Raw genomic sequence first — 27,694 nt, 5'->3', positions numbered from 1 at the left:
CCATGACCCATTCTATGAGTGGTGCTAAACCTACTTATAACAAGCCGTAGTGTGCTAACTTGGAATTTCTAGTTTGTTACTCTTGCATGGTATGTCATGCACTAACTCCTCTACCCTTTCCCAGGCTAAGGTGAACCTGGTTGGTAACCTGCTAAACGTCTCACTGAAGGGCATTGAGTCAGTCACGGAACATCATCGTTGTGAGTATTATGGTTGGGGACTAGAATGGGTTTGAATTGTCAACAAGGGGTGGAATTTCCCTCCTTCAAATGTAACTGGGCTGTAAAACCTCATCTGTGTGCACCCTTTATCTTTCCAGACCATGGCGCTTCGCCCCATCGTCTGCAAGAGGATAAGTAAGCGCATGTAGTGATCTCTCAACCCTTTTTGAATAAATTAAGAAAATGTATTGACTTCTATGGTTTGTCTATAAAGAGCTGATCCTTAGCTTTGATTGGTTGAGCTGCAATGTATAGCAAAACAGACTCCAGACTCTATCCAGTGTTCGCTTTTATTGCATTTCTCATTCAATATTTTACATGGTAATATGGCACATGGTGGGTATACTGATTTAATGTTTACTAACTCAAAAAAGGTAAGACGTTCATAGGAACTTTGAGCCTTACAGCTGTAGTTGAGGGCCAGCCAATAATTATTTTGGGGGGCAGATTTGGTGACCACTGCATTTCAATGGTATGAAAGTGGTGTGTACAGAAGCTCATTGCTTGTGGAAGAGGGCCTTGACGTTGTCCTCAACACTGACTGCCTCAGCCATCATGCCCATGGACTTGTTCTGCAGGGCAGCCTCTCTCATGCTGTGGTAGACGCACTCATTCTGCTTGAAAATCCTCTGCTCCATCTCGGTCTGCATACGCATTGACTAGGAAACAAGGGGTCAGGGGTCAAAAGGGAGACTGGTCTGGTATAATCTGGGAAATTAGTATTCAGTGAGGTGAAATTATAGATATGTAAACAATAGAGCTTACACTTCACTATTCTACCTGACAATCATATCTCCCTTCCACACATTTTTTATTGAATGTTTTGTAACATTATACCCTACTGAACTGGCCCCATGCTATCTTTTTCTAATGTCATAGGTTAATCAAACTATTGAGGCAGCCTGTAGTCTAGTGTACCTCCAAGTCCTTGGTGATGGAGTGGTTGGGTCCATGTGTGATCATGAGAATGGCGTAGGCCTTGCAGATCATGCCATGGCCCACCTCGATGAGCCCTGCGTGCCAGTGAGTCACGCCAGCCCGCATGGTGGCCATGCCCAACTGGGCGTTATTGGGGTGGTACAACTTCCTGCACAGGAGAAGAGATAGGAGAGGGTTGGTGCAAAGGGAAGGGGAGGAAAAGAGAACATGTTTAAGATTAAGTCATTAGTGCACTAAATATACAAAAGTATGTGGACACCCCTTCAAATTAGTGGATTCGGCTATTTCAGCCACACCGTTGCTGACAGGTGTGTACAATCGAGCACACAGCTATGCAATCTCCATAGACAAACACTGGCAGTAGAATGGCCTTACTGAAGAGCTCAGTGACTTTCAACATGGTAGCGTCATAGGATGCCACCTTCCCAACAAGTTAGTTTGTCAAATTTATTTATTTATTTATTTTACCTTTATTTAACCAGGTAGGCAAGTTGAGAACAAGTTCTCATTTACAATTGCGACCTGGCCAAGATAAAGCAAAGCAGTTCGACAGATAAAACGACACAGAGTTACACATGGAGTAAAAACAAACATACAGTCAATAATGCAGTATAAACAAGTCTATATACAATGTGAGCAAATGAGGTGAGAAGGGAGGTAAAGGCAAAAAAGGCCAAGATGGCAAAGTAAATACAATATAGCAAGTAAAATACTGGAATGGTAGTTTTGCAATGGAAGAATGTGCAAAGTAGAAATAAAAAAATAATGGGGTGCAAAGGAGCAAAATAAATAAATAAATTAAAATTAAATACAGTTGGGAAAGAGGTAGTTGTTTGGGCTAAATTATAGGTGGGCTATGTACAGGTGCAGTAATCTGTGAGCTGCTCTGACAGTTGGTGCTTAAAGCTAGTGAGGGAGATAAGTGTTTCCAGTTTCAGAGATTTTTGTAGTTCGTTCCAGTCATTGGCAGCAGAGAACTGGAAGGAGAGGCGGCCAAAGAAAGAATTGGTTTTGGGGGTGACTAGAGAGATATACCTGCTGGAGCGTGTGCTACAGGTGGGAGATGCTATGGTGACCAGCGAGCTGAGATAAGGGGGGACTTTACCTAGCAGGGTCTTGTAGATGACATGGAGCCAGTGGGTTTGGCGACGAGTATGAAGCGAGGGCCAGCCAACGAGAGCGTACAGGTCGCAATGGTGGGTAGTATATGGGGCTTTGGTGATAAAACGGATTGCACTGTGATAGACTGCATCCAATTTGTTGAGTAGGGTATTGGAGGCTATTTTGTAAATGACATCGCCAAAGTCGAGGATTGGTAGGATGGTCAGTTTTACAAGGGTATGTTTGGCAGCATGAGTGAAGGATGCTTTGTTGCGAAATAGGAAGCCAATTCTAGATTTAACTTTGGATTGGAGATGTTTGATATGGGTCTGGAAGGAGAGTTTACAATCTAACCAGACACCTAAGTATTTGTAGTTGTCCACGTATTCTAAGTCAGAGCCGTCCAGAGTAGTGATGTTGGACAGGCGGGTAGGTGCAGGCAGCGATCGGTTGAAGAGCATGCATTTAGTTTTACTTGCATTCAAGAGCAATTGGAGGCCACGGAAGGAGAGTTGTATGGCATTGAAGCTTGCCTGGAGGGTTGTTAACACAGTGTCCAGAGAAGGGCCGGAAGTATACAGAATGGTGTCGTCTGCGTAGAGGTGGATCAGGGACTCACCAGCAGCAAGAGCGACCTCATTGATGTATACAGAGAAGAGAGTCGGTCCAAGAATTGAACCCTGTGGCACCCCCATAGAGACTGCCAGAGGTCCGGACAGCAGACCCTCCGATTTGACACACTGAACTCTATCAGAGAAGTAGTTGGTGAACCAGGCGAGGCAATCATTTGAGAAACCAAGGCTGTCGAGTCTGCCGATGAGGATATGGTGATTGACAGAGTCGAAAGCCTTGGCCAGATCAATGAATACGGCTGCACAGTAATGTTTCTTATCGATGGCGGTTAAGATATCGTTTAGGACCTTGAGCGTGGCTGAGGTGCACCCATGACCAGCTCTGAAACCAGATTGCATAGCAGAGAAGGTATGGTGAGATTCGAAATGGTCGGTAATCTGTTTGTTGACTTGGCTTTCGAAGACCTTAGAAAGGCACGGTAGGATAGATATAGGTCTGTAGCAGTTTGGGTCAAGAGTGTCCCCCCCTTTGAAGAGGGGGATGACCGCAGCTGCTTTCCAATCTTTGGGAATCTCAGACGACACGAAAGAGAGGTTGAACAGGCTAGTAATAGGGGTGGCAACAATTTCGGCAGATAATTTTAGAAAGAAAGGGTCCAGATTGTCTAGCCCGGCTGATTTGTAGGGGTCCAGATTTTGCAGCTCTTTCAGAACATCAGCTGAATGGATTTGGGAGAAGGAGAAATGGGGAAGGCTTGGGCGAGTTGCTGTTGGGGGTGCAGTGCTGTTGTCCGGGGTAGGAGTAGCCAGGTGGAAAGCATGGCCAGCCGTAGAAAAATGCTTATTGAAATTCTCAATTATGGTGGATTTATCAGTGGTGACAGTGTTTCCTATCTTCAGTGCAGTGGGCAGCTGGGAGGAGGTGTTCTTATTCTCCATGGACTTTACAGTGTCCCAGAACTTTTTTGAGTTAGTGTTGCAGGAAGCAAATTTCTGCTTGAAAAAGCTAGCCTTGGCTTTTCTAACTGCCTGTGTATAATGATTTCTAGCTTCCCTGAACAGCTGCATATCACGGGGGCTGTTCGATGCTAATGCAGAACGCCATAGGATGTTTTTGTGTTGGTTAAGGGCAGTCAGGTCTGGGGAGAACCAAGGGCTATATCTGTTCCTGGTTCTAAATTTCTTGAATGGGGCATGTTTATTTAGGATGGTTAGGAAGGCATTTTTAAAAAATATCCAGGCATCCTCTACTGACGGGATGAGATCAATATCCTTCCAGGATACCCCGGCCAGGTCGATTAGAAAGGCCTGCTCGCAGAAGTGTTTCAGGGAGCGTTTTACAGTGATGAGTGGCGGTCGTTTGACCGCTGACCCATTACGGATGCAGGCAATGAGGCAGTGATCGCTGAGATCTTGGTTGAAGACAGCAGAGGTGTATTTAGAGGGGAAGTTGGTTAGGATGATATCTATGAGGGTGCCCGTGTTTAAGGTTTTGGGGAGGTACCTGGTAGGTTCATTGATAATTTGTGTGAGATTGAGGGCATCAAGTTTAGATTGTAGGATGGCTGGGGTGTTAAGCATGTTCCAGTTTAGGTCGCCTAGCAGCACGAACTCTGAAGATAGATGGGGGGCAATCAGTTCACATATGGTGTCCAGAGCACAGCTGGGGGCAGAGGGTGGTCTATAGCAGGCGGCAACGGTGAGAGACTTGTTTTTAGAGAGGTGGATTTTTAAAAGTAGAAGTTCAAATTGTTTGGGTACAGACCTGGATAGTAGGACAGAACTCTGCAGGCTATCTTTGCAGTAGATTGCAACACCGCCCCCTTTGGCAGTTCTATCTTGTCTGAAAATGTTGTAGTTTGGAATTAAAATGTCTGAGTTTTTGGTGGTCTTCCTAAGCCAGGATTCAGACACAGCTAGAACATCCGGGTTGGCAGAGTGTGCTAAAGCAGTGAATAGAACAAACTTAGGGAGGAGGCTTCTAATGTTAACATGCATGAAACCAAGGCTATTACGGTTACAGAAGTCGTCAAAAGAGAGCGCCTGGGGAATAGGAGTGGAGCTAGGCACTGCAGGGCCTGGATTCACCTCTACATCGCCAGAGGAACATAGGAGGAGTAGAATAAGGGTACGGCTAAAAGCTATGAGAATTGGTCGTCTAGAACGTCTGGAACATAGAGTAAAAGGAGGTTTCTGGGGGCGATAAAATAGCATCAAGGTATAATGTACAGACAAATGTATGGTAGGATGTGAATACAGTGGAGGTAAACCTAGGTATTGAGTGATGAAGAGAGAGATATTGATGAAGAGAGAGAGAGATGTCTGAGATGAAGAGAGAGAAATGTCTGCCCTGCTAGAGTTGCCCCGGTCAACTGTAAGTGCTGTTATTGTGAAGTGGAACAACATCTCAGCTGCGATGTGGTAGGCCACACAAGCTCACAGACCGGGACCGGTGAGGGCTGAAGTGAGTAAAAATCATCTGTCCTCAGTTGCAACACTCACTACCAAGTTCCAAACTGCCCCTGGAAGCAATGTCAGCACAAGAACTGTTCGTTGGGAGCCAGCAGCTGCACACAAGCCTAAAATCACCAATGCGCAATGCCAAGCACGGCTGGAGTGGTGTAAAGCTTGCCGCCATTGGACTCTGGAGCAGTGGAAACGCGTTCTCTAGGGTGATGAATCACGCTTCACCATTCAGCAGTCCGATGGACAAATCTGGGTTTGCGTATGCCATGAGAATGCTACCTGCCCAGATGCATAGTGCCAACGGTAAAGTTTGGTAGAGGAGGAATAATGGTCTGGGGCTGTTTTCCATGGTTTGGGCTAGGCCCCTTAGTTCCAGTGAAGGGAAATCTTAAAGCTACAGCATACAATGACATTCTAGACAATTCTGTGCTTCCAACTTTGTGGCAACAGTTTGGGGAAGGCCCTTTCCTGTTTCAGCATGACAATGCCCCCGTGCACAAAGTGAGGTCCATACAGAAATGGTTTGTTGAGATCGGTGTGAAAGAACTTGACTGGCCTGCACAGAGCCCTGACCTCACCCCATCGAACACCTTTGGGATGAATTGGAACACCAACTGTGAGCCAGGCCTAATCGCCCAACATCAGTGTCCGACCTCACTAATGTTCTTGCGGCTGAATGGAAGCAAGTCCCCGCAGCAATGTTCCAACATTTAGTTGAAAGCCTTCCCAGAAGAGTAGAGGCTGTTATATCAGCAAAGGGGAGACTAACTGCATATTAATGCCCATTATTTTGGAATGAGATGTTCGACGACCATGTAGTGTATGTTGTTGTCCTATCTAGCTATCTTAAGATGAATACACTAACTGTAAGTCGCTCTGGATGAGAGCGTCTGCTAAATGACTGAAATGTAAACGTAGAAATTGATTTTTAAAGCTGTAGACATGCAAATCTTCATATGGTCCATTAGATTAGTCTCCACCACCCTGTCCCCATTACAAACACTCACATGTATCCCTCCACCATCCTGCGTGAGTATTCTGCAGCCTCAGAGAAGAACTTCAGGTAGGACAGCACCTCGCTGGCTGCACTCAGCATACGCAGTTGGTACAGGTGTGTATCAGCCAACACAGGTTTCTGTTTGTCCAGACACTCACGACACAGCTTCACCACCTGTGCAGGGAAAGGGAGGGATGGAGGGGGAATTTAGCAGGTTGAACAAAAGAGGGAGAGTGAATTATATGGGACAGTGAAAGAGAGGTATTTACCAAACTCCAAAGCCATCCCTAAAGGTAAAGGAGGGGGTTGTTGTTGTTACCTCATGAAAGTCACCTGCAGTACGAGCCGCCTCAACCTTGGCCAGACACTCCAAACTTAACTCCTGTACCTCTTTCACAAGCTCATCAGAGGGCTGAGAGAGAGAATATAGTAAACATAACAGCGTCAGTGTATTAACATTTGGGAGTATGCACATTGCACATCCCACCATCATTCACTCCTGATCATTGACAGTAAAGGAAAATGTCCGATGACCAAAATGCACTACTGCAGACAACCACAATGTCTCAGACAATCAATTGGAATTCAGCATTAGGTTACCATATCTCAGATGAAATCAGAAAAACTTAATTTCATATCAACTGCTACATGTATTTTGTTCTATCTATGATAGCTGATATTTAGGGTTGGGATCTCATGTGAGGCACGAGTACAGTGAGAGTTGAGATCCATTAAGGGAGAGGGGAAGCATGGAACTTTATTGAACTGAAAAGTAATTAGGGTGATGTGTTGTTGGCCCCTGGGCCCTCAGAGGTATGATCAGGTGTTCATTTGTGCATTTGACTACATGCTTCTGGTGCATCAGCTGTGAGATGCCCATCTGCGTGATAGGGTTATGTGCCCAACGTGAGTCTGGGTACGGCATGGGGCCAAGGACCCAGGACCCCACTGTTTGAAATGGAATGAATTGACCCCAACTCTGCCCTCAACGTGTCACTACTTCTCCCACCTTGTTGCCTTCGGTCTCCTTGGCAGCCATCATTAGGTCATCTTTGAGGTTCTTGCTGCAGCTTTTGCAGGTGCAGTCAAAGTGGTACTGGTGCTTCAGGGCTCTCTGGCGGTCCGTTGACACGTTCAGGAAGTCCACGTAGCCCACCGTCAGCTCCTCATTCTCAGCAATCTTACCAAGCGCACGCAGCTCAACCCTGAGGGAGCAGGGCGGCATGGTTAGCCTAGTGCCAGAGTAACAGCTGCTCTAGGATCAGCTTGTGCATGTCACATGCTGAAAGAACAGGCCCTGGAGCATAAGGGATAAGGGGGTGATGTAGTGTGATGTGATGGTACTAACTATAAGGGAGGGTAAAGGGGGTAGTGTAGTGTGAGGGTAGTAACCATAAGGGATGGTAAAGGGGGTAGTGTAGTGTGATGGTAGTAACCATAAGGGAGGGTAAAGGGGGTAGTCTAGTGTGATGGTAGTAACCATAAGGGAAGGTAAAGGGGCTAGTGTAGTGTGATGGTAGTAACCATAAGGGAGGGTAAAGGGGGTAGTGTAGTGTGATGGTAGTAACCATAAGGGAAGGTAAAGGGGCTAGTGTAGTGTGATGGTAGTAACCATAAGGGAGGGTAAAGGGGGTAGTGTAGTGTGATGGTAGTAACCATAAGGGATGGTAAAGGGGGTAGTGTAGTGTGAGGGTAGTAACCATAAGGGATGGTAAAGGGGGTAGTGTAGTGTGATGGTAGTAACCATAAGGGAGGGTAAAGGGGGTAGTGTAGTGTGAGGGTAGTAACCATAAGGGATGGTAAAGGGGGTAGTCTAGTGTGATGGTAGTAACCATAAGGGAAGGTAAAGGGGGTAGTGTAGTGTAGCCCCTAGTAGGTCTCTGGACCTTTATAGCTTTCCCTGTTTTTTTATTTATTTAACTAGGCAAGTCAGTTAAGAACAAATTCTTATTTACAATGAAGGCCTACCCTGGCCAAACCCGTACGACACTGGGCCAATTGTACAACACTTGATGGGACTCCCAATCGCAGACAGATGTGATACAGCCTGGATTTGAACCATGCACTAAGATGCAGTGCCTTAGACCTCTGCACTACTAGGACAGGTCTGGAAGTTCAAGCCCTGCTACGAATGTTCTCTCTCAATTGCTACAATAGCAAAAGGCCAGGAAAGTTATTGCAGTGACATAGTTGGCCAGGGAGCTGACAGCATTTTTTTATTTTTTTGGAGATAGGAAACCTTCATTGACCAGTCAGCAAACATAAACATCACTGGTTGGATAATCCTTGCAGCTCGTGGTTCAGAGAAAGTTATATTGATCGTTCAGAGCTCAACATCTTGGACTGTTGGCTCCTGAGGAATAATAAATATGCTTTGGAGGAACATCCATAGCCCAGCTGCAAGCTCAGTGTGGGGGTTTTCATTTCACTCAACTTGAAACAACATTCTAACAAAGCAGTTTTGGGATTTTACACTGACAGACAACCAAAAACAGCCATCATCACCAACACAGTGCAGGCAATCTAAAAGTCTAAAAATACATTCACGTTATGATGTGATGTTTGAAGTAATCTTATCAGGTAGTTGACTGAAAACTGAGCAAAATCTAACAATAGACACACTTCACACAACAAAGCCTTAAGCAGAATAGCAACTCAGTCCTACTGAGAGCTAAACAAACCATGCTATAGTCGGACAGACACAATTTGTTTCGTAATATTCTGTTTTCCCCTCAGTTATTAACTTTAGGGGTTAGATTTGATAATAATTTTATGATAATGAGTCATTTGATCATGCTTAATGAGGAAACGGTCCTGTGGAAAAGAAGGAAACATAGGGAAATATAGGGGAATTCACACTATTCAATGTCAGGGTCAAGATTAGAATGCCTGACTGTCATTTGGTACGGTTGTTCTGTTGACTTCCTCACTAACGTCCAGTGATTGAGGGTTAATAACATGTGTTAATGAGATCTTTGAGGATCGGATGCTCAAGGTTCAAAGGTTAGACGTTAGTTTGAAGCAGGCAGAGAGACCCACCTCCTCTTAGAGTGGAAGGTTGCATTCAGAGCTGACTGACTGGAAGAGATGGCAGTCAAAGAGTTTACAAATCACGTACAAAAGTTTTATCTCTCCCTCTCCCTCTCTTGGGGGATACATACTTGCCATGGTTGAGGATGACAGCACAGTTGGGCCAGCAGTCATGGTTGACCAGACACAGGTTAGGGAACAGACCTACTCCCACTGCCTGCTGACCCCTCTGGTCACTCAGAGTAAAACCATTACAGTTGATCTACAGATGGATGGAGAAAAGGGGGGATGGAGAGAAAAAAAAGAAAGAGAGGGGAGAGAGAGATGGAATGAGAATGACAGTGGAAGAAGACAGAGAGAGAGGAATAAAGAGATGAATGTTTAATGACACTACCTCACAGTCTATAGAGAGTAAAATAACACATACTATAGTCATAATAGATCAACTAGTGGTCTTGTACGTACTGTGCCAAAGTTTGAGATATCTGGATGGTAAGATGACTAACTCATTGATACGTACTATGCCAAAGATGTGTGAGATGTACTCCACACCATGCCTGGTGTTGGGACAGTAGTCCAGGAAGTTGTGCACGTCGATCTTGAGCTCTTTGAGGTTGTCGGCGGGCATGTCGGCCACGTGGTCCTCCAGCTGGTCCACTGAGGTCAGCTGGCTGTCCGACACAATGCCTGTGTCCTTCTGTATGCGCCACAGCACACGGGCAGCAAGACTGGAGAGGGACAGGGAGAGTTAGCATTATAGTTTTATATGAGTGGCTGACATAGCCTGGTTTCTTTTTTATGCAACTTGGCAAGGTATTGGCAACCACTCACCTTCCCCTGTCCATCCATTCTCTTCCTACTCCCCTCTCTCTCCTTCCTCCACCACCTCTCTCCGCTAACTCTCTCTCCTTCTCCTCTATTTTTCTCCCTCCTCCACTCTCTCTCCTCCCTCCTTCTTACCGGACATTCTCATTGGGGGCCTTTCCGTTCTTCTTGATGGCACCACACTCCTGCTTGTGCTCGTCCCAGCATGCAGTCTGACAGGTGCGGTCACAGTAATGGGCAAACTTACACTGGGCGCAGCGGTGGAGGTTGGCCTGGCGACGGAAGCAGCTATGACACACCTGCTGAGACAGACTGGGAAAAGTGGGGAGGTCAAGGGTTAGAGGTCATGATTTCTTATGGGGTTCAGGGGTTTACCAGCCCCCTGAAACAATTGAAAATCAAACCCTGCTGCGCTCTCATCCTCCCTTCTGTCCTTGGTAACTATCAGATTTAGTGGAAACCTGTTACCATAAAACCTAAAGGCAGGCCCACACACATGGTCCCTAGAGAAATCAGTCCGAACTACTACATAGGCCCTGTGGGAAATGAAGTTCCAAACTGTCCTGGGAACATAGCTTATACACGGAGTATACAAAATATTAAGAACATGCTCTTTCCATGACAGACTGACCAGGTGAATCCAGGTGAAAGCTATGAGCCCTTATTGATGTCACTTTTTAAAACAACTTCCATCAGTGTAGATGAAGGGGAGGAGGCAGGTTAAAGGAGGATCTTTAAGCCTTGAGACAATTGAGACATGGATTGTGTACATGTGCCATTCAGAGGATGAATGGGCAAGACAAAAGATTGAAGTGCCTTTGAACGGGGTATGGTACTAAGTGCTAGGCACACCGGTTTGTGTCAAGAACTGCAACGCTGCAGGGTTTTTCACGCTCAACAATTTCCTGTGTGTATCAAGAATGGTCCACCATCCAAAGGATATCCAGCCAACTTAACACAACTGTGGGAAGTATTGGAGTCAACATGGGCCAGCATCCCTGTGGAATGCTTTCGACACCTTGTAGAGTCCATGCCGACGTATTGAGGCTGTTATGAGGGCAAAATGGGGGGGTGCAACTCAATATTAGGAAGTTGTTCCTAATGTTTAGTATAATTAGTGTATATGGGGTAGAGAATAACAACGCAAGGCAATGACCAGTGGATGACATCATGGACTGATAATGGAGTGGATTTATTTCACTAGCAATTTTCACTCTGGTGGGTCTTAAACTTGGCACCACACGTCCCGCTAGGGCACCTCCCCCCACTGCTCAACTGACACAGTAGCACACAGAACGCAAAAAATATTCTTAGAAATATTTAACCTCCACACATTAACAAGTCCAATAGCTCAAATGAAAGATAAACACCTTGTTCATCTAGCCACCAAGTCAGATTTCTAAAATGTTTTACGGCGAAAACATAGCACATATTTATGTCAAACCACCACCAAAGATAGGCTAATTTACATAGCCATTTTGTAGAACAATAGATGCAATCACAAAAGCAGGATTAAAAGTAAAATAATTCACTAACCTTTTGAAAATCTTCATCAGATGACAGGAATAGGACATGTTATACAGTACATTTATGTTTTTTTCAATAATATGCTAATTATATCCATAAATCACGGTTTACATAGAAGGTCATGGCTAAAAAATGCTACAACAATGCCTGGAGAAATTATGGTAACTCTGCCAGATAACAGAAATACACATCATAAACGTTGACTAAATATACATGTTCTACATATACTTAGAAAGATACACTTCTTCTTAATAAAACAGCTGTGTTACATTTATTTTTAACTTTACAGATTTCGTTCACTAGGCTATAATGTGAGTCGGCGCTCAGGAATTAGCATTTTGGCTCCTCTATCTCGGAGTCCACAGAAACCAAAATTTAACACATAAATGTTCCCTTACCTTTGCTGTTCTTCCATCAGAAGACCTGGAAGGGTTTATACTTACCAAAAACAGCTTTAGTTTTGAAGTCTGTGTCTTTCGGTTATCAAACACGACATATTTCGGTTGAAATGCAGCCAAAAAGTAAAGTTAGTTCGCACCAAAACGTCGAAATTACATATTATATGTCGACTAAACTTGTCAAACTTGGTTCAGAACACAGCGTTAGCATGCTATATAGCTTCACCGCAATTCTCAGGACAAAGAGAAACACACGCATCGTTTAATCAATCTTGAAAGAAAGACACCACAGGCGCAGAATGCGTGTGAGAGTAACCTGTTTTCTCGCTGGGGGTGATTAGATGGCCATGGTAGTGTGAGAAGCCAGCAGGTTGGAGAAGACATTAAATAGATTTTAAAAAACAGGGATATGTTGGTGTGCTGGAGAGTGTAGGTTTAGTGATGAATGATAATACGCTCTCTAATTTTGCACGCCCAATTTTTCAGTTTTTGATTTGTTAAAAAAGTTTGAAATATCCAATAAATGTCGTTCCACTACATGATTGTGTCCCACTTGTTGTTGATTCTTCACAAAAAAATACAGTTTTATATCTTTATGTTTGAAGCCTGAAATGTGGCAAAAGGTCGCAAAGTTCAAGGGGGCCGAATACTTTCGCAAGGCACTGTAGTATTCTACAGTGTACTACAGTTTACTACAGAATACCAGAGGTGTGGACTCAAGTCACATGACTTGGACTCGAGTCACAAATATGATGACTTGCAACTCAACTTTGACTTTAACACCAATGACTTGGACTTGAACCTTTTGACTCGACCTGACTTGATAACCTCCACAAGCCCAAATATAAAAAATTATGCTATTATAAAAAGTGGGCAGAGCATCAACTCTTGATTTAACGGATTACAGTTTGAATTGGACAGCAGCCAATCAAATTGTGCAAGCTGAAAAAAAGTGCGTGGCAGTGCAGAGGAATGTCGGCGGGTGAATTCAGATGGAGCCCTTGGAAAGATGATTCCCAACATTTTTATTTTCGGATATAAAGACGACTATCAATAAAAAACCAATTTCAACTTGAAAAAAATGCGGGGGGAAAATTACAGACGGAGGCGCAACAATTTCCAACTTTGTTCGACATTTGAAGCTGCACAAAGAAGGGTAAGATGTGGCTAATATAGCCAACAGTTATATATTTTATTACTATACTAGTGTAGGCTAACATAACGTTAAATCAATGAGCCTCCACATAGTCAGTCAGTGCGGGAACATGATCATTGCACCCAAGATTGAGCTACAACTGGCTAGGCAGTTGGTAGCCTAAATCCTGCCTGATGTTACTGCTGTTCCTAAAATCATTGATATACGTTAGCCTACCGTAACCACAGAGAGAGTGTGTGTGTGTGTTTTGTGTGTGTGTGTTAAGTTTGGGCAATTGTGTACAAGCCGACATCGCCCGATTGCGCCCCATAGCAATCCTCGATAGTCGATCACTATTTGGGGGGGGATGTGTCTTTCTCATGGCTACCCATGTATTTCCATGGAAATATAACATTTATTTGGAAAGTAATAAATATATAGATATTTTTAAAAGCATTCATGATTTGCGTAAATGTAATATACTAACTTAATCTTGTTAAAAATATGAAATGGTATTACATTTGTTGAAGAGCACATTATGACTTGTTTAGGACTCAAAACTCAAAGTTTAGGCCTTGAGACTTCACTTGATACTTGACGGTCTTGACTTGAGACTTGACTCGGACTTGCCTGTCTTGACTTGGGACTTAACTTGGGACTTGGGTGCTAAGACTTGAGACTTACTTGTGACTTATAAAACAATGACTTGTGCCCACCTCTGCAGAGTACTATAGAATTCTATAATAAGTACTATTGTATTCTATAGTAAACTGTAGTATATAAATTATAAAGTAATATCCAAACTGAACAAATAAGGACATTATTTACTTTACCCGTGACACTTGAACATGAAGCAAACATCTCAACCATTTCAACAATGAGGAAAACAACAAAACGCTACCCTAAAACAATGTTTAATCATGTTTGTGTGATTGTGCTTGTATGCTTGTATATATGTGTCTATGACTGGCAGAGGCAAACCTTGCTACAGTATGTTTCATAGTTTTCCATTTAAACGTGCCCCAGCTGACCAGGTGGTCCCGACTGACTTGATTGTTAACAACTTTATGCAGCCTATATATTGAATAAATTCCTGAAATGAAAAAAAGCTTTTGAAATAAATATATTCAGTTGTGGGATAAACATAATCATAGCAAGTAATGTCTGTGGAAAGGTAGGGGAGGCCCCCAAATCACTAAATACAGGCACCCGACTGGTCCCAGCTATCATTCCCCTGATGTGCCAATAAACAGGTACCTGAGATCCCATTTCTGTAATAGACAATCACGCAATACACATGAGGCCAGACTTTCTAAGCGTTTTTCATCTAGCAGCATTCAAACTTGCTTTCTCGACATGCATGTTGTACACAACTTCCTCGACCTCTGAACTTTGCCTTAAGGTGAAGGCGGGTGAGTACAGTATGGTTTTGTATATAAAAATAGAACGACTAAGTGGACTACAACACAATCTTTTCCTAGGTGTTTAGAGATTGTGCAAAAAGCTTCAGCGTAGGACTAAAAACGTATGTAAGTGACATGGCTATGCCAAAAACACAACACTAAACAGCCATAAGATAACTGCCACACCTTGAAGACAGGCTTGTGTGTGTAAACAGTTTATCCTATGTCTGGGAGTGTGTCTAAAAGGAAATTGAACTATTAATGCCTGCAATGATTGTTGGCATGCTGTAAAGCTTCAACACATCTTCTGTAAGCAGATAGCTGCCAGGGGACAAGACACACACACAGCCCCTGCACTATTCTTCTTCTCTAGTAGTGCACACCCCTCTTTCCAAAGAGCGTGATCCTTTCATTGCATACCTGCTATGCCTGCTGTCATCCCGGCGCTAGCTCTTATATGGTTCCACACTGGCCAGCAGTAAGCAGGCATATCTGTGACCAGCATTCCAGCAGATAATGAGACTGAGACCCCTCAATGCACACACACTCTCAAACACATACTCATACACATTTAGAAACAGAGTACAGTGCACAGAACTGAAAGTGTGGTCTTATTCATGGGCCATCCACCTGTACAGTAGATGGAGAGATTGATACACTGTAATATGTGTTTGTGTGTGTGTCGCTTATCTACACTAGATAAAGTACATTCCAATCTATACTGAACAAAAATATAAATACAACACGTAACAATTTTAAAGATTTTTCTAAGTTACAGTTCATATAAGGAAATCAGTCAAATTAAATTAATGAATTAGGCCCTAATCTATGGACTTCACATGACTGGGCAGGGGTGCAGCCATGGGTGGGCCTGGGAGGGCATAGCCCCACCCACTTGGCAGCCAGGCCTAGCCAATCAGAAGGAGCTTTTCCCCACAAAATGGCTTTATTACAGACAGAAATAATCCTCAGCGTGACACAGTTCTGAAAGCTCCACAACAGCAATGAACCTACATAATTAATTGGCTGTTAATGGCAATTATCAATGACAATAATCAATTACATTATTTAATGGGCCTAGAAAGTATCTAACATTTACATGTTACAATTGTAATAAAAATTGTATATTTTTGCTAAGGTGTTGTCTGGTCTGTTGCATTGCTCAGAACTGTTGACACAACTCAATAGGTGGCCTGTCACAAACTGTTGCGTCTTATGTTCTGGTTGAGGTGTTCCTCTCATTAAAAAGTAACTGGAGTTGTCGGTTGTTGTGCCATTTTAGCTAATTCTAGTCGGCAGGTGTTACTACAATATACTACAGTCTTGTCTGCAAAAACACTACAGTAAATACTACAGTAAAGTCAGCAAAAACACGACAGTGAATACTATAGCATACTACAATCATGTCCACAAAAACCCTACAGTAAATACTGCAGTATACTACAGTCAAGTCTACAAAACACTATAGTGATTACTATAGTATACTACAGTCATATGCGCAAAAGTACTACAGTAAATACTGCAGTATACTACAGTCAAGTCTGCAAAACACTATATTGAATACTACAGTAAAGTCTGCAAAAACACTACAGTGAATACTATAATATATTACTGTCATGTCAGCAAAAGCACCACAGTAAATACTGCAGTATACTACAGTCAAATCTGCAAAACACTATATTCAATACTAAGGTAAAGTCTACAAAAACACTACAGTGATTACTATAGAATGTTATGTCCACAAAAATGTTAGAGGGGGGAACCTCAGAGGCAATGAGCTCCCCAAGGACAGGACGTTCAAATCAAAACTGTCACGCTTGCTCCCGCTCCCCCTCCCTGGCTCTCGAGGGTGCCAGGCTGTCCATCATTACGCACACCTGTCACCATCGTTGCGCGCACCAGTGCGTCTTTGGACTCACCTGGACTCCATTATTTTGTTTATTGCCCCTCCTATATCTGTCTGTTCCTCGTCTTGATCCCTGTGTCTGCATTAATGACGTTTTGTTTCCCCTGTCTAGACGCTGTCCGTGTTCTGTTTCATGTCCGGTATTTCTTAAATGTTTACCCCATGCACTTGTTTTTCGTCTCCCAGCGTCTGTCCTTACGGAATGCAGAAACCAATTTTTGAAGCATCAGGGAGTTTTATGCTTTTGTTGATGACGTCGGGTCCGGGTGCCGCTGCCGATGGAACCGGGGATGCCTCAGCTGGCTCGTCGGGCATCCACGCCTTAGCTGGCTCATCAGGCTCCCATTCCACGTCATGCCTCAGCTGGCTCGTTAGGCACCCACGCCTCAGCGGGATTGTCAGGCTTTCACGCCTGAGCCAGCTCGTCGGGCTGCCACATCTCAGCAGACTCGTCGGCTCCCACGCCTCAGCCGGCTTGTCCGACTCCCATGTCACTGCCGGCCTGTCAGGCTCGACCAGGTGGGACACTGGGTGGCACCCCCAAGAGCGGGGGTTACAGTTTCCCCTCCCTGGCTCTCAAGGGCACCAGGCTACCCATCCTTACCAACACCTGTCACCATCGTTACGTGCACCAGCACATCTTTGGACTCACATGGACTCCATTATTTTGTATAGTGCCCCTCCTATATCTGTCTGTTCCTCGGTTTGATCCCTGTGTCTGCATTAATGTTGTTTTGTTCTGCTTTTCCATATGCTGTCCTTGTTTTGTTTCATGTCTGTTATTTATTAAATATTCCCTCCTTGTACTTGCTTTTCGTCTCCCAGTGTCTGTCCTCACAAAAACAGCTTCGACAAAGCTAGCTAGCGGTGCAATCGATCAAAAAATTCTAAAGTAAGCACTACGTGATCAAGGGATGCTACAGTGTGTAGTATAGTCTTCTACACAGTATACTACAATATTACATAGTAAGCACTACACGATCAAGGGGGATACTACAGCGTGTAGTATAGTATTCTACAGTATACGACAAAATATTATAGTAAGCACGACATGCTCGAAGGATACACTACAGTGTGTAGTATAGTATTCTACAGTATACAACAAAAGTCTATAGTATGCACTACACGATCGAGGGATACAACAGTTTTGAGTATAGGATTCTACAGTATACTACAGTTTACTACATAATTCTATAGAATTCTATAGTAAGTACTATAGTATTCTAGAGTAAACTGAAGTATTTTTATGTGGGGACTTTCTACAGTTAAGAAATATCTGCACTATACATTGTCATTTGTAATAATAGCCTCACCTTTGTTTTCCTATTTGAGAGGGACAGAGTGACTCCCCCTTGTGAAAATAATAATGGTGGCAAAGAGTATGACATCATTCTACTGTATATGAGTGGCACATCACTGAAAGTGTGACAACATGAGTATCTGAAAGACAAACCCAACCCATTTATAAAGCACTCAAACAACAAGATGTTGAATTTGAAACAAACTTCACTGACATTTCTTTCAAGAATCTGTAAGATTGTAATATTAAAGAGATATTACATTGATTATGTTTACATTGATACATAAACAGCAGGTATCATTTTCTACCCAGCACCTGCAATCTGGACTCAGGGGTAGACATAACGTCATAGTAAATGTAAATCTGTCTCCCTCCATTTAGTATAATATGTTGTTTCGAAATGATATGCGTTTGTGGATGTCCATCATCCATTTCGCATGATACTGTATGTTACGAAGTACAATTCGTATGACACGTTACGAATTCCAATTTGATGTGGCTAACGTTAGCTAGGTGGCTAACTCTAACGTTAGCTCGGCTGGGGGTTATGGTTAAGTGTTAAGGTTAGGGTTAAGATTAGAAGTTAGGTTAAAGGGTTGAGGTTGGGGGAAGGGTTAGCTAACATGCTAAGTAGTTGTGCAGTATCTAAAAAGTAATAATTAGTTACAAAGTTGCTAATTAGCTAAAATGCTAAAGTTGTCCATGATGAGATTCGAACACTGAACTTTTGGGTTCGGACATGTTTGCGTTATATTCCTGCCCATCCACCCGACCAAACACCCTCCTTTTGTTTTTGCCTTAAATAACCTTTTGTCTTATACATTGAGTATACCAAATATTAGGAACACCTTCCTAATATTGAGTTGTCCCCCCCTTTTGCCATTAGAACAGCCGAAATTTGTTGGGAATGGACTCTACAAGGTGTCGAAAGGGTTCCACAGGGATGCTGGCCCATGTTGACTCCAATGCTTCCCACAGTCGTGTCAAGTTGGCTGGATATCCTTTGAATGGTGGATATACACCGAAAACTGTTGAATGTGAAAAATCCAGCAACCCGGTTGCAGTTCTTGACACAAACCAATGCGCCTGGCATCTACTACCATACCCCGTTCAAAGGCACTTACATTGTTGGTCTTGCCCATTCACCTTCTGAATGGCACACATACACAATCCATGTCTCAATTGTAACAAGTGACAACAATACGGGATCATATATTTCACCTGGATTCACCTGGTTAGTCTAGGTCATGGAACGAGCACGTGTTCTTAATGTTTTATATACTCAGTGTATAACCATACGAAACATCCCGGATTTACGTATACTATGTTACGCCTCCCCAGGCTGGCACCTGAGGAGTAATGGATATGCTCACTCCACTGTGAAATACCAATACTATACATGGCCTTTTGGCCACCACGATACAAACCATGAACCAGGCCCTACCCATTAAAGACATAGCAGAATGTAAGTATTTTTTTAATAAATAGAACCACAATATCAAATTGTTAAGGATATGAATTGATACAGGAACCATGAAGGTATCCTTTTTGCATTCAATTTGTCTTTCTTACTTAGAAATAATTGATGTGTGTGTGTGCATGCCACTGAGATATTTTGTCATTATGACCAAAATCTCCATGCATTGGTCCCTACCTGTCGAAGACCACTGCAGCGAAACTGGGCTCAGCGAGTACCACCTCCCCAGCACAGAGGTCCTTGGTGGTCCTGAGGCCTCTGCCCTTTACCCCAGTATCAAACACCTCCACATTGTCCATATCCAGGGTCATTACCAAGTGGATAGAAGACTGGAACACCTCACAGAAAAAAAGAGTGGGAGAGGAAGAAAGTGCTGGCTGAAGTGCATTCACCGACTCTCACAGTCTCCAAAAACGTTTAGCACCTGCCCCTCTCCTCAGCCAGACCCCGCCCTCCATAAATAGACTGGCCTTCCTGGGACTGTGGGACTATACCATGACGGGGCAGGGGTGTGTGGATTGGGTGGGAGGGGGAGCTGTGAGAGTCAAGGGGATTGGGAGTGGAAGTACTGGGGAGGCATGCTCCATAGGGGGGACTTGCCCAGGTCTGCCTGGGTGTCCTCCCATCCTTGGGGTTGGTTCAGGCCAGGCAGGGGTATTTTGGTCTGGCAGCTGTGTCTGTCTGTCAGTCTGTCTGGGGAAGGGAGTAGGAAGCAGCTGACTGGGAAGAGGCCTGATCAAACAGTTATCTCTGTTGATTTTGCTATCACTCTAGCTACTGTATCTGTCATTACCACAGTCATTATATCATTACCACAGTCATCACAAGTCACTAGTTCTCTTTTTCTCCTTTCTGCTTCCTGTATCTGGCTCATTCACATTGGCTGTTCACACGTTCCTCTCATCCAGTGCCCCTTCCTATCTTTTGTCAAAATATATAAATCTGAAGGACAGCAAGACGGTCACATACTGTCTATGAAGAATGGTCAAGTTCAATTAGAATACATTGCTGTGTTGTTATTTGAAGTTATATAGGATAGCCCCATTTAATACCAAGCAATAAAACCTCATTGAATGTCATGAGTTATAGAATGCTGTAGTATCCTGTAAAAAAAAAAGGAGTTGACAGATACATAACTCCGTTTTTATTATAGGAAACAGGGCTGGATGGGTCACATTTTCCCTTTCACTTCACAGGGTAATTAATACTTGAAAAAAAAAATAATAACACGTGAGGATGCGTCTGGGATTACACAGCCTTGTGGAGACAAACTGTTTACAGTAGGGAGTGTGGGAGAGAAGTAAGTGGTGAGGTGGAAGAGGAGGGGGATAAGGGAAAAAGCAGGGGTGGGAGGAGAGGAAGAAGGGAGGAGGATAAGATTTGTGTGTGTGTGTGTGTGTGTGTGTGTGTGTGTGTGTGTGTGTGTGTGTGTGTGTGTGTGTGTGTGTGTGTGTGTGTGTGTGTGTGTGTGTGTGTGTGTGTGTGTGTGTGTGTGTGTGTGTCATGTAGTACCTGGCAGATGTTCTTTGGAAGATGAAGATGGGAGAGATTGATGAACCTAACACAAAATATTTGACTTCATAACAGCAGAATTACTTTGAATTACTTTGTAATGTACAGTGCCTTACAAAAGTATTCATCCTCCTTCGTGTTGTTCCTATTTTGTTGCATTACAACCTGTAGTTTAAATAGATTTTTATTTGGATTTCATGTAATGGACATACACAAAATATTCCAAATTGGTGAAGTGAAATGAAAAATTACTTGTTTCAAAAAATTCTAAACAATAACAAATGGAAAAGTGGTGCGTGCATATGTATTCACCCCCTTTGCTACGAAGCCCCTAAATAAGATCTGGTCCAACCACTTACCTTCAAAAGTCACACAATTAGTCAAATAAAGTCCACCTGTGTGCAATCTAAGTGTCACATGATCTGTCACATGATCTCAGTATATACAGAATTCAATCAATCCTTATCCCAGTCTGCTGTTCCCATATGCTTCAAGAGGGCCACCATTGTTCCTGTTCCCAAGAAAGCTAAGGTAACTGAGCTAAACGACTACCGCCCCGTAGCACTCACTTCCATCATCATGAAGTGCTTTGAGAGACTAGTCAAGGATCATATCACCTCCACCCTACCTGACACCCTAGACCAACTCCAATTTGCTTACCGCCCCAATAGGTCCACAGACGACACAATCGCAACCACACTGCACACTGCCCTAACCCATCTGGACAAGAGGAATGCCTATGTGAGAATGCTGTTCATCGACTACAGCTCAGCATTTAACACCATAGTACCCTCCAAACTCGCCATCAAGCTCGAGACCCTGGGTCTCGACCCCACCCTGTGCAACTGGGTATTGGACTTCCTGACGGGCCGCCCCCAGGTGGTGAGGGTATGTAACAACATCTCCACCCCGCTGATCCTCAACACTGGGGCCCCACAAGGGTGCGTTCTGAGCCCTCTCCTGTACTCCCTGTTCACCCACGACTGCGTGGCCATGCAAGCCTCCAACTTAATCAAGTTTGCCAACGACACTACAGTGGTAGGCTTGATTACCAATAACGACGAGACGGCCTACAGGGAGGAGGTGAGGGCCCTCGGAGTGTGGTGTCAGGAAAATCAACGTCAACGTCAACAAAACAAAGGAGATGATCGTGGACTTCAGGAAACAGCAGAGGGAGCACCCCCATATCCACATCGACGGGACAGTGGTAGAGAGGGTAGTTAGTTTTAAGTTCCTCGGTGTACACATCACGGACAAACTGAATTGGTCCACCCACACAGACAGCGTGGTGAAGAAGGCGCAGCAGCGCCTCTTCAACCTCAGGAGGCTGAAGAAATTTGGCTTGTCACCAAAAGCACTCACAAACTTTTACAGATGCACAATCGAGAGCATCCTGTCGGGCTGTATCACCACCTGGTACGGCAACTGCTCCGCCCACTACCGTAAGGCTCTCCAGAGGGTAGTGAGGTCTGCACAACGCATCACCGGGGGCAAACTACCTGCCCTCCAGGACACCTACACCACCCGATGTCACAGGAAGGCCATAAAGATCATCAAGGACAACAACCACCCAAGCCACTGCCTGTTCACCCCGCTATCATCAAGAAGGCGAGGTCAGTACAGGTGCATCAAAGCAGGGACCGAGAGACTGAAAAACAGCTTCTATCTCAAGGCCATCAGACTGTTAAACAGCCACCACTAACATTGAGTGGCTGCTGCCAACACACTGTCAATGACACTGACTCAACTCCAGCCACTTTAATAATGGGAATTGATGGGAAATTATGTAAATATATCACTAGCCACTTTAAACAATGCTACCTTATATAATGTTACTTACCCTACATTATTCATCTCATATGCATATGTATATACTGTACTCTATATCATCGACTGCATCCTTATGTAATACATGTATCACTAGCCACTTTAACTATGCCACTTTGTTTACATACTCATCTCATATGTTATACTGTACTCGATATCATCTACTGTATCTTGCCTATGCTGCTTTGTACCATCACTCATTCATATATCCTTATGTACATATTCCTTATCCCCTTACACTGTGTATAAGACAGTAGTTTTTTTGGAATTGTTAGTTAGATTACTTGTTCGTTATTACTGCATTGTCGGAACTAGAAGCACAAGCATTTCGCTACACTCGCATTAACATCTGCTAACCATGTGTATGTGACAAATAAAATTTGATTTGATTTGAAATCACCTATGCTTAGTCTAATACAGTGACAACTAAAAGATACCAAAAACAATTTAGTCCAATCAACATGAACTAAATATGATGTGGATGCCCATGGTTCTGATTTATGTGCGTGTGTTCGTGCAAGTAGAAAAAACATGTTGACTCACTCTACTTGTAGAGAAATGCCAATACCACCCTCCTCTCTTTCATGTTGACAAAACGGTCTATCACTCTGTCATACAACAAATGCTTTTATTTGTTGTTGTCCTACGCTACCTGGCTAAAATGCTTGCTTGCTAGCTAGTATCCTAACTTCCTTTTTTAAATTGTATTTATTTATTTCACCTTTATTTAACCAGGTAGGCAAGTTGAGAACAAGTTCTCATTTACAATTACGACCTGGCCAAGATAAAGCAAAGCAGTTCGACACATACAACAACACAGAGTTACACATGGAGTAAAACAAACATACAGTCAATAATACAGTAGAAAAATAAGTCTTTATACGATGTGAGCAAATGAGGTGAGATAAGGGAGGTAAAGGCAACAAAAAAAAGGCCATGGTGGCAAAGTAAATACAATATAGCAAATAAAACACTGGAATGGTAGATTTGCAGTGGAAGAATGTGCAAAATAGAAATAATGGGGTGCAAAATAAATAAATACAGTAGGGAAAGAGGTAGTTGTTTGGGCTAAATTATAGATGGGCCATGAACAGGTGTAGTAATCTGGTAGCTGCTCTGACAGCTGGTGCTTAAAGCTAGTGAGGGAGATAAGTGTTTCCAGTATCAGAGATTCTTGTAGTTCGTTCTAGTCATTGGCAGCAGAGAACTGGAAGGAGAGGCGGCCAAAGGAAGAATTGGTTTTGGGGGTGACCATAGAGATATCCCTGCTGGAGCGCGTGCTACAGGTGGGTGCTGCTATGGTGACCAGCAAGCTGAGATAAGGGGGGACTTTACCTAGCAGGGTCTTGTAGATGACCTGGAGCCAGTGGGTTTGGCGACGAGTATGAAGCGAGGGCCAGCCAACGAGAGGGTACAGGTCGCAGTGGTGGGTAGTATATGGGGCTTTGGTGACAAAACGGATGGCACTGTGATAGACTGCATCCAATTTATTGAGTAGGGTGTTGGAGGCTATTTTGTAAATGATATCGCCGAAGTCGAGGATCAGTAGGATGGTCAGTTTTAAGAGGGTACGTTTGGCAGCATGAGTGAAGGATGCTTTGTTGCGGCAGGTGCAGGCAGCGATCGGTTGAAGAGCATGCATTTAGTTTTACTTGTATTTAAGAGCAGTTGGAGGTCACGGAAGCAGAGTTGTACAGCATTGAAGCTCATCTGGAGGTTAGTTAACACAGTGTCCAAAGAAGGGCCAGACGTATACAGAATGGTGTCGTCTGCGTAGAGGTGGATCAGAGACTCACCAGCAGCAAGAGCGAAGTCATTGATGTATACAGAGAAGAGATTCGGCCCAAGAATTGAACCCTGTGGCACCCCCATAGAGCCTGCCAGAGGCCCGGACAACAGGCCCTCTAATTTGACACACTGAACTCAGTCTGAGAAGTAGTTGGTGAACCAGGCGAGGCAAGAAACCAAGGCTATCGAGTCTGCCGATGAGGTGATTGACAGAGTCGAAAGCCTTGGCCAGGTCAATGAATATGGCTGCACAATATTGTTTCTTATCGATGGCGGTTAAGATATCGTTTAGGACCTTGAGCGTGGCTGAGTTGCACCCATGACCAGCTCTGAAACCAGATTGCATAGCAGAGAAGGTGCAGTGGGAATCGAAATGGTCGGTAATCTGTTTGTTAAGACCTTAGAAAGACAGGGTAGGATAGATATAGGTCTGCAGCAGTTTGGGTCAAGAGTGTCCCCCCTTTGAAGAGGGGGATGACCGCAGCTGCTTTCCAATCTTTGGGAATCTCAGACGACACGAAAGAGAGGTTGAACAGGCTAGTAATAGGGGTTGCAACAATTTCAGCAGATGATTTTTTAGAAAGAAAGGGTCCAGATTGTCTAGCCCGGCTGTTTTGTAGGGGTCCAGATTTTGCAGCTCTTCCAGAATATCAGCTGACTGGATTTGGGAGAAGGAGAAATGGGGAAGGCTTGCGCGAGTTGCTGTGAGGGGTACAGTGCTGTTGACCGGAGTACGGGTAGCCAGGTGTAAAGCATGGACAGCCGTAGAAAAATGCTTATTGAAATTCTCAATTATAGTGGATTTATCGGTGGTGACAGAGTTTCCTATCCTCAGGGCAGTGGGCAGCTGGGAGGAGGTGTTTTTATTCTCCATGGACTTTACAGTGTCCCAGAACTCTTTTGAGTTAGTGTTGCAGGAAGCAAATTTCTGTTTGAAAAACCTTGCCTTGGCTTTTCTAACTGCCTGTGTATATTGGTTTCTAACTTCCCTGAAAAGTTGCATATCACGGGGGCTGTTCGATGCTAATGCAGAACGCCATAGGATGTTTTGTGTTGGTTAAGGGCAGTCAGGTCTGGAGAGAACCAAGGGCTATATCTGTTCCTGGTTCTATATTTCTTGAATGGGGCATGCTTATTTAAGATGGTGAGGAAGGCATTTAAAAAAATAACCAGGCATCCTCTACTGACGGGATGAGGTCAATATCCTTCCGGGCCAGGTCGATTAGAAAGGCCTGCTTGCTGAAGTGTTTCAGGGAGCGTTTAACAGTGATGAGTGTAGGTCGCTTAACCGCTGACCCATTACGGTTGCAGGCAATGAGGCAGTGATCGCTGAGATCTTGGTTGAAAACAGCAGAGGTGTATTTAGAGGGCAAGTTGGTTAGGATGATATCTATGAGGGTGCCCGTGTTTACGGCTTTGGGGTGGTACCTGGTAGGTTCATTGATCATTTGTGTGAGATTAAGGATATCAAGCTTAGATTGTAGGATGGCTGGGGTGTTAAGCATGTTCCAGTTTAGGTCACCTAGCAGCAAGAGCTCTGAAGACAGATGTAGGGCAATCAGTTCACATATGGTGTCCAGAGCACAGCTGGGGACCGAGGGTGGTCTATAGCAAGTGGCAACGGTGAGAGACTTGTTTTTAGAGAGTTGGATTTTTAAAAGTAAAAGTTCAAATTGTTTGGGTACAGACCTGGATAATAGGACAGAACTCTGCAGGCTATCTCTGCAGTAGATTGCAACACCACTCCTTTTGGCCGTTCAATCTTGTCTGAAAATGTTGTCGTTAGGGATGGAGATTTCAGAGTTTTTGGTGGTCTTCCTAAGCCAGGATTCAGACACGGCTAGGACATCCGGGTTGGCAGAGTGTGCTAAAGCAGTGAATAAAACAAACTTAGGGAGGAGGCTTCTAATGTTAACATGCATGAAATCAAGGATATTACGGTTACAGAAGTCATCGAAAGAGAGGGCCTGGGGAATAGGATTGGAGCTAGGCAATGCAGGGCCTGGATTCACCTCTACATCACCAGAGGAACAGAGTAGGAGTAGAATAAGGGTGCGGCTAAAAGCTATGAGAATTGGTCGTCTAGGACATCCGGAACAGAGAGTAAAAGGAGGTTTCTGGGGGCGATAAAATAGCTTCAAGGTATAATGTACAGACAAAGGTATGGTAGAATGTAAATACAGTGGAGGTAAACCTAGGCATTGAGTGATGATCATAGGCAACATTAGTTAGTTAACATTAGCCTTCTACATCTACTGTAGCAACATATTTAACTTCCATCCACTCAGGCCAGAGGCACAATGTATGAATTAATGGTTGGATCAGAATCGTCGTTATAATCATTGGCCAGTGCGGAGAATTAAGTAAAACCACATGTCCAAATCCCTATCTCCATTCATGGATAATTTAGGAAAGGGACAATTTTAGCTAGCTGGCTAGCCACTGGAATTCAACAACACAACCAGATGCAACAATTCAAGTTCTTTCTGTCAATTACATATGCTCTCAATGCAATTTTATTAGAATGACTCCAAGTCCAAATTGACTTCCCATTACATTTTCTTTTGGTGCGGCAGGACCATTCACAGTTGAGCTCACTCAGTTTAGCTCAATGCTGATTGGCTATTATGTTATACTTTTTTATCAAGGGAGGCCAAAATGCCCCCTGACTTCTCTTGCATTCAATGCTACGGGCGGAAACAATGTCGTACTCCTTTGGACCAGACAGCATCACATAGATGGCCAACACATACAGAGACAGGGGGTGATGTTTCGCCTCTTTCAAATTGAAGGACAATTATGAAACACAGAGAGACAAAATATACTTTATTTTATGTTTTTATATTTCTTTCTTGATCAATTTTTAGAGAAAGTCTGGCTTCCCTTAGTATCCATGAATACACGCCACTGCCTGAATGGCAGGGAGCTCGGCCCCGTGATATACTGAGCTGTAGTCACCACCCTCTGTAGCGCCTTGCCGTCTTTATGCTATGAATTTGTCTAGCCACACAGTTCTGGTATTTCACGCTCTATGATTTGACATTTAAATAATGAGACAACGCTAGTTGATCACCTGACATGGGCACTTTGCATATGGTTCTGCGGCTTTTACATCGATGTTGCGCCTTGATAGAATGCAAGCGAGGGCAATCAAGATGTGCGATGGTGCATTTAAAACTACACCTGTTGAGGCTTTACAGGTAGATTCTGCAGAAATGCCACAATCCCTTAGATGAGTTCATCTAGCCCTGGCATACTGGGCAAGACTGA

At 43.8% G+C, this 27,694-nt stretch overlaps 1 protein-coding gene across 2 annotated transcripts; it reads right to left on the bottom strand.

The window, feature by feature from the left end:
* Nucleotides 1-492: 492 nt before the first annotated feature.
* LOC109867980 (histone-lysine N-methyltransferase Smyd1) lies at nt 493-19,754 on the bottom strand. 2 transcript variants are annotated; one of them, XM_020457327.2, is made up of 10 exons: nt 19,475-19,754; nt 10,287-10,463; nt 9,847-10,054; nt 9,458-9,588; nt 9,336-9,374; nt 7,306-7,501; nt 6,616-6,708; nt 6,307-6,470; nt 1,140-1,308; nt 493-880 (listed from the first exon to the last, which is right to left on the bottom strand). In XM_020457327.2, the coding sequence occupies exons 1-10, from the start codon at nt 19,606-19,608 to the stop codon at nt 719-721; spliced, it is 1,473 nt and encodes a 490-aa protein (XP_020312916.1). In that variant the 5' UTR covers nt 19,609-19,754; the 3' UTR covers nt 493-718. The 2 variants fall into 2 exon arrangements, with proteins under 2 accessions (XP_020312916.1, XP_031658781.1); XM_031802921.1 differs by lacking the exon at nt 9,336-9,374 and having other exon boundaries at nt 19,475-19,713.
* Between the last annotated feature and the right edge of the window lie 7,940 nt (nt 19,755-27,694).

The sequence above is a fragment of the Oncorhynchus kisutch genome, linkage group LG23 (assembly GCF_002021735.2).
Source record: "Oncorhynchus kisutch isolate 150728-3 linkage group LG23, Okis_V2, whole genome shotgun sequence".
In the NCBI taxonomy this organism is placed as follows: domain Eukaryota; kingdom Metazoa; phylum Chordata; class Actinopteri; order Salmoniformes; family Salmonidae; genus Oncorhynchus; species Oncorhynchus kisutch.
This window is presented reverse-complemented; position numbering and strand designations above follow the sequence as displayed.